The following is a 10,452-nucleotide window of genomic DNA, read 5'->3' on the forward strand; positions in this document are numbered from 1 at the left end:
TATAAAAGCCGAGATCTAGGGCTTGTAATTTTTTCGGACACTTTAAAATATCGAAAATAAAAGAACAGAAGGTTAATGCCCTATTTCTTCTTCTCTTTTCCTCTCTTTTCGATCTATCTATTCATTGTATTTTATTTATTTATTTTTTACAAATCTGTTCTAAAAGGAAACTATTAATAAAGAAAAGAAAGGGAGAAAGAAACATACCCGAATCACCCCGCAAGCGCCGTCGCTGGAGTCTTTCGGGTCACCAAAATCAGACCGAAAAGGGTGGCGTTTGAGGTTTCTTCTCACGGCCCTAGGGCCATGAAGGCTCGGTCTTCATTCGGTCGTCGAAGCGGGGTTAAAAACCCAGATTTCTGCTGCTCCGGCCACCCTTTAATTTTTGTTTTAATTCCAATTCGGTCCTGGGACCATTAAATTTTTTTAAATCATTTTTAGAAAAAAAAACTGTTTGTTATTTTTTTTTTGTTTAAAGTTTTTTTTATATATAAAAAATCAAAATCAAATGCCTTATTAATTTAATTTATGTATTTAACACTTCCATTATTATGCCTTCATATTTTTGTTTATTATTTATTATTTATTATTTATTATCTTCGTTTATTGCTCCTATTATGGTTGCTTATATGGTCATTATCATTATTATTATTGTTCCATGTTTTCTTATTTGTATTATTATTATTGTCTTTGTTCATGCATGTTAATATTGTGATTCGTTACTATTAATGCCATATGTTTTATATTTTGCAATATCGTATTCTTATTATTTGGAATGTATGTTGTACTATCGTTACGAGTCATGCATAACCTTCTTGTACATATTAAGCAATTTCTTTTAAAGCATAATCAAATAAATTACACGCATATTGATAGATGTTTCATTGACTTTCACCCATTGTCCAAAAAAGGAAAAAGTTTTAAAATAAGGAAACATTTCGCGTTTTTGGGATTCGAGAAATTGTACCCTAACTTACTAGGTCTCAATTTTCTCGTTAAACCTAAATAGCAAAATATCCTTTTAAATTTCCAAACATATAAAATTTGAATAAAAATCAAAGGCAAACTCATTCTCGAGGGTTCAAATATCACGTCCTAACTTACGAGATGTGACATATTGCTATCGCGGGACGAGTGGACCTTTGCTGCTTAACTCAAGCATTTTTTTAAATTAACATTAATTAAGAAGAAATCGTGTACTAACTTACTGGGCATGATCCCTTTTTTTCTCAAGTTTTAAACGATCTCGGGAATTACAAAAAGATTGTGTCCTAACTTACTGGCCATGATCCCTTTTTCAAATTTGAGATAGCTAAATATCTTTTAAATAGGTAAATTTTTGGCATTCATTCGCGCATCGGGAATTCAAGACATTGTGTCCTAACTTACTGGATATAATCCTCTTTCTCGATTAACGTGAAATATGCCTTCTTTCCCGAAAATTTTCAACATTTCAATAAAGGATCGTATTTTAAATCTCTTTAAAGTTTTCAATCTTCGACTCTAAGACATTAATTAATCAACTAGGTACCGATTTTGGGCGTTACGAGGGTGCTAATCCTTCCTCGTACGTAACCGACTCCCGAACCCGTTTTTCTAAATTTCGTGGACCAAAATTTTTGTTTTAATAAAATTAAATCGTTTATTAAATACAACCACTTTTCTAGGTGGCCCGATCTCACCTTAGCAAAAAGGATTGGTGGCAACTCCTGTTTTCGTTTTCGTTTTCAAAATCTAAGTCGGCCCTATTTTCACAAAAAAAAAATGGTGTCAACACCAATAATAACCAAAACAGAGTTGGTAGCTTGAAAATTGGGAAAATATGATATTTTATGTAAATATAGGATTATTTTGGCCAAAATGTAAAACTTAATATTTGATTTAAATAATTAAGTTAGAATAGAGGATATGATATTTTATGTTTAAATTCCATTATTGATACTTGTATTAAGTTAGTATTCATTTGAAACTTAAATAATATATTAAGATTTAAGTTTTGTGAAATTTATTAATATTTTTATGGATAATTATTTTATACACAAAGAATAAAATAAATAAAAATTTTATGAGTGAATTTAAGATATTGTCACATGCTCTTTTACAAATAAAACATAATAAAGAAAATGACACATATCAACCTTCTATATTCGCTTATAAAATTTTTTATTCCATGTAGAACAATTATCCAATTTTTATAATAATTAGAACAAATTAATGTTACATTACAACCCTACATATCTCCTTTAATATCCCCCCATCACATTCCCTATAAGACTACTCCATTGCCCTTTAACACCCTGTCTCACCACCCCTTTGAGGATCCTATAAGCTTTGAAAATTCTCAACATCATATCTCTCATACAGTCCTTTCCCATGGCATCATCATCATCATCTAGCAGTGGTACTGCCTCCCCTTGTGGTGCGTGCAGGTTCCTAAGACGAAAATGCACCCATGACTGTATTTTTGCCCCTTATTTTGGTTCAGAACAAGGCCCTGCAAAGTTCGCTGCCGTTCACAAAGTTTTCGGTGCTAGCAATGTCTCCAAATTGCTGTTGCAAATCCCACCACATGATCGTCCCGAGGCGGTTGCCACCATTGCTTATGAAGCTCAAGCAAGGATTCAAGATCCTGTTTATGGCTGTGTTGCTCATATTTTCACCTTACAACAACAGGTTCCAACTATTTTTCTTATAGGTTAAAATATGCCATAAGTTCCTGTGCTTTTTAAAAATCTAGAATTTAGTCCTTGTACTTTTATTTTCAGAATTTAATCATTCTACTTTTCAAATTTCAAATTTCAAGTCCAATTGTTAACACTATTAAATTTGTCGGTGTGACATTATGAAATAATAAAACAATACTCATTTGGTAGCCAAGTAACTAAAAAAATGACTTTTGTAATGAACTTGAATTTAACAAAAAAGAAAAAAAATAATGTTAACAGTTGAACCTAAATTTTGAAATTTAAAAATAAAATAAATAAATTTTTTAAAATAAAAGTACAAGGATTAAATTCTAAATTTTCAAAAAAATACAAAGACTTAGTATTGTTGAGTGTTTTCCTGTATATCTCCTCAGATGGGTTAATTCTGTGTATTTATATGATACGGTCACTGTTCATAAATGTGACATGCTAAGTAGGTCTCCATACATAATGACACGTACCCTACCTTAGGGTTATCACGTGTACACTCACGTGGGTTCGCACTATGTGTAGGCAAACTCATAATAAGTATTACGCGTCTTCGTATTGGACTTGCTCATACTATGTATGTGCAAACCCATCCAAAATGCGGGTCAAGACCCGACGAACTAACGGGTCAATGAGTTGATAATAGTTAGTGTCATAACAAATATATTTTAACCTTTCTTTATGATTAAGTGCAACCATTTTTGTGATCTTGCATATGATTCTATTTTCTTGATTCCATATCTGTAGGTGGCATTCCTGCAAGCTCAATTAATGGAAGCCAGAGCTCATCTAGCTCAAAATGCTGTGACTTCACATAACAACATTGAGAATATTTTTGAATCAGCTCAAATCATGATGAATATGCAAGAAAATACAAAGCAGAAAGGAGTTTTCTTTCCAAGCTTATCATAAGAAAAGATGGGTTGAAATCGTTAAATATTTTTACTTTAAATATTAGGAATTATGAATAATTTAGGTATTGTATGAAAAAGATGATATGGCAATCTTTCTTTCTTTTCCTTCTATCTAATTATGGTTTTAATCCTTCTATTATGTTAAAATTAAAGATTTAATCTTTTCAATTTAACATCATTTGATTATTTACTTTTATAATATTATTAGTTGATCTAAATTGATAACACCATTAGTTGTTGCCGTTAAGTTATAACAATATTTTTTTATTTTTCTCAACTAAAAGAAATGTTTTATTATTAAATGAAGATAACAGATACCGGAAAGATAATTAATGAAAAATCGAAAAACTCTAAAACTAAGCTCTTAAAACAACAACAAACACTAAGACAACTAATAAATTTATTGATCAACCGAGTGCTAACAACAACTAATAATATCATCAATTTAAACCTCAAAATATTAAAGAACGAACAACAATTCCCAAAAAAATTAGTATAAAATATTACTAGTTTTCATATTCATGAATTGCACATATAATAAAATTTTATTTAAAACAATTTTATATATCGCACATTAAAATATATTATAATTTTTAAAAATATTTTTTAAAATTGAACTCTTTAAAGAAAAATATATATTGTGTTTAAATAATTTTACCTTTAAATTTTTACTTTTTTTATTTTAATTTTGATCTTCACAATCGCACATTGAATAATTTTTCAAATGTGAAAGTTAAAATGTAAATTGAAGTGTATATATATTAGATTAGGTATCATCATATCCCTATAATGTTTGGCAATTTTTTCCTCTTTGTTTAATCAATTTTTATTACAACTTGGGATTAAGCTTTATCTTCAACTCTTGAACTCATATAATTGGTGCAATTAAATTACTGGGGCTGCCTAATTAATTATTGTCTTTTCTCATATAATTGGTGCAATTAAATTACTGGGGAGTGGTTAACTTTTCTTTTCATACTTTACTGTTTTTTGAGCCACAATAATACAACCATTTTCATTTGATAATCTTCAAATTAACCCAATGATTAGATTACACATCTACAGACAAATTTCAACCTATGTGTCCTTTTAATATTATATAAATATGTGATACCCTGATAGTTTGTAATTTTATTTATGATCAGTGTTAGCACCATTTTTTTGTGAAAATGGGGTCGACTTAGATTTTAAAAATGAAAACGAATATGGGAGTCGCCGCCATTCTTTTTTGATAAGGTGTGATCAGGCCACCTTGAAAAGTGGTTGTTTTTAATAAACGATTTGATTTTATTAAAACAACGATTTTAGTCCACGAAATTTAGAAAAATAAGTTTGGGAGTCGGTTACGTGCGAGAAATGATTAGCACCCTCGTAACGCCCAAAATTGGTACCTAGTTGATTAATTAATGTCTTAGTGTCGAAGATTGAAAACTTTAAAGAGATTTAAAATACGATCATTTATTGAAATGTCAAAAAATTTCAGGAAAATAGTATATTTCACGTTGATCAAGAAAGAGAATTATATCCAGTAAGTTAAGACACAATGTCTTGAATTCCCGATGCATGAATGAATGTCAAAATTTACTTATTTAGAAGATTTTTAGCTATCTCGGATTTAAAAAAGGGATTATGCCCAGTAAGTTAGGACACGATCTTTTCTTAATTCCCGAGATCGTTTAAAACTTGAGAAAAAAAAGGATTATGCCCAGTAAGTTAGGACACGATCTCTTCTTAATTCTCGAGATAGTTTAAAACTTGAATTTGAAAAGATTCGTGTATTTAGATTTATTGTAAAAATCAAAACCCAGTAAGTTAGGATACGACATTCTCGAATCTAAACACGAGATTTTTTTTATTCAAAAATCATAATTTAAGCATTGAATAAAATTAATCTAACACAAAATAGTAGAAACGAAACATGGTGTCAATATGCGTAACAAAACAACAATGAATTCGATAATATGAGTATGAAAAAATATGAACAATCATCAAAAATGAAATAAAGAAATATAAAAGACAAATTAATCATATAATTGCAAGTAAATAAGCGAATAGCATTAAAACATTCTTTCAAAATAATAATGAACATGTAAATAACAATAAAGAAAATGAATAAAAGTAAAAAGTAAAGAGATATATATGTATATATATAAGGTATAAAGTATAAATAATATATAAGTACGTATATATATAAATAAAGAAATAAATAAAAGTTATGTAGGTATATATATTATAAAAAGTATGTATGTATATATATACATAACAAAATTTGACATTAACAAGACATAAATGAGTAAATAATAATAATAATAATAATAATAATAATAATAATAATATCAAATTTATTGATTTTAATAATAAAATAACCAAAATAACTAAAAAAAGGGGGCTAAATTGAGTTTTACAACAAAATTCGGGGGCAAATCTGCAAATAAAATAAAAGGGAGGACCTTTCTGAACGCGCGCATAACATGAAGGGACTAAAAGGGAAATTTTCCCTTCTCCTCCAAACGGCGTTGTTCCAGCGAGGACCAAATTGAAATCGCTGAAAACGCGGGGCAAAATTTAAAAAAATAAAAACCTAATTTAAAAAACATTAAAAAACGGAAGGGCTGAAAGCGCAATTAGCTCATTAATCAAAAACACGCGGATCCCCTGAGCTGATCGAGTCGACGCGCGGGTCAGGGCCAAAACGGCGTCGTTTTGGCACCTGAACCCTAGTTGCAAAACGGTGCCGTTTTATGGGGTTATTTAAGCCCAAATTTTTTTTAAAATTTTCATTTCTTCCTTCCCCCCCAAAAAAACTCCCTTTCTCTCAAATTTCCTCTCCCCCAATCTGATATCGGTCCAAGATCCGACTGTCGGCCACCGCATCGGCCGCCGGTCCAGCGCCGGCCCCACTGTCTGCGGTGGCCAGAAAAAACTAAAACTTCGTCCTAGCCCTTTTAACCCTCTTGAACTTAAATTCGGGCCCAAAAAATTCCAAAAACTTCGACAAATGTTCCAAAAAGGCAAGAAACCTTTCGGTTTTCGGTCACCTATCCTCGGAGGTGACTTCCTCGGCCGTCCTAACGGAGGAGAACGCCCCCCAGGTATGCCCTTTTCGGCCCTCTTTCTTTTTATTTATTATTAGTATATAGAAAGAAAAAGAAAAAGAGAGATTGAAGTTAAAAAAAAACAATAATCACCTTGAAATTTTTTTGTTTTTATTTCTCCAAATTCGTAAAAAAAAGGAAACCCCTTTACATTCGGTTCAAATGGCTTTATATAGCCATTTTTACAATATTTAAATCTATACTTTTTTACTTGTCATTTCTCTGCAGGCAAGTGGACGACAGCGGTGGCAGAGAGCAGGTGGCGGTGGCAGGAGTTGGTGGCTGCTAAAGGCGAGGTGGTTGACCAAAAGGCCCTAGGTGCGGCGCACCTAGGGTTAGGGTTTCTTGTTTTCTGTTTTGTATTTTGGGCCGTTTGGGCCATTAGGGTTTAGTTTTAGTTGGGCTTAAATTTTGGGTTTAGGTTTGGGTTGGTTTAGGTGGGTATTGGATTGGTATTGGTTTTGGGTATTTGGGTTTTGGGTTTTGAGTTTTGGTCCCCAAGTCAAAATTGGGCTTGTACAATCAGTAAATTGAATAATAAAATATCATTTAAAATCTTTAAATTATGTATTATCATTTATTCACTCACAATAAAAAAATTATAAAATGTGAATTTAAAACTCATTTTATCTAGCCAATTGAGTCTTAATTTAATTGGTATGGATATTATTTTCAATACGTAGGTCGTGAATTCAAGTGCGTTGAAGCACGAGATCCTCCTATTTATAAATTAAGGAAAGACTATAAATAATTTTAAATATGTCATAAAACAGAACCTATAATTAAATTGTTTAAATAAAAATAAAATCATTTTAACTAGGGTTTTATGTTTTAATTAACAGATATACACAAACAGTACCAATATATATGTCTTTTATTAATATTTTATGAACAAAATGTTCCCTTGACTCAATGCACAAATATTGTCTATGAGGTTAAGCTTATTATTCTTTTCATATATCGTCGTTTGTCTCAGCGCTTTTATACAGAGCGTTGAATAATAGCATTGGTAAATCTTTATATATACTCGATTGAATCTTAGTTTGATTAGTATGAATTTTATTGTTAATGTAAGAAAACGTTGATTCGAGTATGCTGAAGCACATTATCCTTTTATTTATGGGTTGGGGAGGAGATATGGGTAGTTCTATGCATCGTGTCAAAAAAAATAAATATGACCAGAACCTATAAAAAAAATCCTCATATATAATTAGTAATATAAAAATAATTAGGTTAAAATATGCTTATAGTCCTTGTATTTGTATTTGCAAGAATTTAGTCCATCTACTTTTCAAAATTCAGGTTCAACTATTAATACTGTTAATTTTTTTGTTAAATTCAAGTTAATTACAATATTTTTTTATTTATTTCAAAATGTCACAGCAACAAATTTAATCAAAAAAATTAACCGTGCTAATAGTTAAACATGAATTTTGAGATTTAAAAGTAAATAAACTAAATTTCCAAAAATACAAATACAAAAATTGAATTTTAATTTTCGAAAGGTACAGGAACTATAGACACATTTTAACCAAATATTAAGAAGAATGAAATTTTGAATTAAATTTATGGAGTTAGACCATGTGGTGCGGGGTAAGGTCAGAAACTTATTTGAAAGATTAGAATAGAATGAAATTATGAATTTTTAAAGGGATTACAATGTAATTTGATTATTGTATTATACAATTTCATTGTTCATTGGAAAATTAACGCTGAATTTTGACCTTTTAAGTGGGAAAGGCCATAGCCTCTATCCTTGCATGCACTGATGGAGTCATAAAATTATTTTGGAATGAAATTAAATTGTATTTTTACGATAGTAAAAATGTAATTTTATTATTTTAATAATTTATATCTTTATAATTTTTAAAAGATTAAGTTAAATTTTATCATTTTCGGAGCCAAAGTGCAATGTTACCATTACTAATTTAAAATTTTATAAATTATAAAAGACCCAAATAAAAAATTTCATTTTAGGGTCAGGCCCTTGTCAGTAACCTACTGCCTGCATGTATGAATAAATTATTAATAATTTTATACAATCATTTTATGTTTCTTACTATTTTGGGCATTACAAGCCATTTGTTAGAATCATATCATAAAAATTAGTCACTGATGGGTTAATAGACAACCATATCCAAATGGTCTATAATTGGTAACTCATCAAATTTTAGTTGGGCTTTTCTTAATGACACAACTGCAACCAAGACTAGTTGCTAGTAAATTCTTTTGATTAATGTGATCGGAATAAATCAAGTTTAAATTTATACGTGAACTTTGTTTTAATTTTTAATTTTATATGTGAATTTTATTTGGTATAATTATACATATAAAACTGGTATTGTTGTTTATATATACACATAAAATTTTGATTTTGATTTAATTGTACACATTTAAAAAATGAATACATACATCTACTTTCATATTTGATTAATATAATAATTTATGTATGTAATATTCAACGCAAAATGGTGCTAATTTAATAGCGTTGTTAGTGTGTTGGCATCATTGTTATTAAAGTCATTTAAAAATCACGAGTTTAAATGCGTTAAATACGTATATGTTTCAATTTAAGAATTTAAAAGATTATCTAAAAAACTCGAAAATTATGAGTTAAACAAAGTAACATTAAATAACTAATTGTCTAGAGATTAGATAAATATTGCAACAAGTAAATAACCAATTGTTAAGCGATTAAATCAACACTACCTCATGTTCATATAATGTGAATTTACACATATGGGAAACATTGAAGATTAAAAATGAAAAATTAAAACCGGGTGGATTAAGACCAAAATTAGGTTCCTTGGGATCATAATCATGTATACTTTAATGGAAGATATAAAACATATTAATAGTGCTCTACTAATATCTGTTAAATTCATATTTAAAAAATAAAATTACAATTTGATTGAGTTTTGATTCGATTGGTATGAGTACTTTTATTAATATAGGAGGATGTGGGTTCGAGTGCACTGAAGTGCATTATCCTCCTATTTATGAGACGGGAGGGACTATGGATAGTTCTAAGCATTGTGTCAAAAAGAACATATATGATCAAAACTTATAATGAAATTATTACGATTTTATATTTAATTATAATAAAATCTCGATGAAATTTAAATTTAGACATTATAATTTTTAAACCTTCCATTTCAAAACTTCATTTAATTCTTATCTAAACTTTTCATTAATATATTCTTAAAATTTTCATAAATTAAGCTAAATCATAAACATTTTTACTTAGATTAAAATCAAAATATGATGTCAATTGACACTTTGTTTTAATAAAAGTTTTTATTTATCACATGATCTATCAATAATATTTTGAGCTACTAAACTTATTCGAATAATAAAGTTCATAAAAAATTGCGTAAAAACCGAATGATTTTTATCATCACAAAAATAGGAAAGAGGTAAACAACATATAACTTGAACCGACTTATGATACCAAAAACAATAATTTTATCATATCAATCATGACTCAAAATAATTAATTAATTTAGGTCGACAGTTTTAAACCGCAAAAGAATTACTCTTCATAAATCATAAAACATAAATCATAAATCATAAAAGATAAAAGATAGAAGATATGTTGTTTAAAAAAATCTCCAGTTTTGTGAGAGAGAAGAAATAAACTATTATTCTATCAAATCCAATATCCAAAGATTACACTAGATCTTATAGGTGAAAAAGGGAAAAAAAATTAGGTTTCCCATTGCATATAAACATTGATTTTCTAGGGTTCTA

The 10,452-nt window shown here is 29.1% G+C and overlaps 1 protein-coding gene across 1 annotated transcript; it reads left to right on the forward strand.

Annotated features, from left to right (window-relative positions):
- The first annotated feature begins 2,302 nt into the window (after positions 1 to 2,302).
- On the forward strand, positions 2,303 to 3,689 carry LOC105792299 (LOB domain-containing protein 16). The gene is made up of 2 exons (XM_012620810.2): positions 2,303 to 2,673; positions 3,441 to 3,689. The coding sequence occupies exons 1-2, from the start codon at positions 2,374 to 2,376 to the stop codon at positions 3,603 to 3,605; spliced, it is 465 nt and encodes a 154-aa protein (XP_012476264.1). The 5' UTR covers positions 2,303 to 2,373; the 3' UTR covers positions 3,606 to 3,689.
- Positions 3,690 to 10,452: the final 6,763 nt, after the last annotated feature.

The sequence above is a fragment of the Gossypium raimondii genome, chromosome 8, assembly GCF_025698545.1.
Source record: "Gossypium raimondii isolate GPD5lz chromosome 8, ASM2569854v1, whole genome shotgun sequence".
Lineage (NCBI taxonomy): Eukaryota > Viridiplantae > Streptophyta > Magnoliopsida > Malvales > Malvaceae > Gossypium > Gossypium raimondii.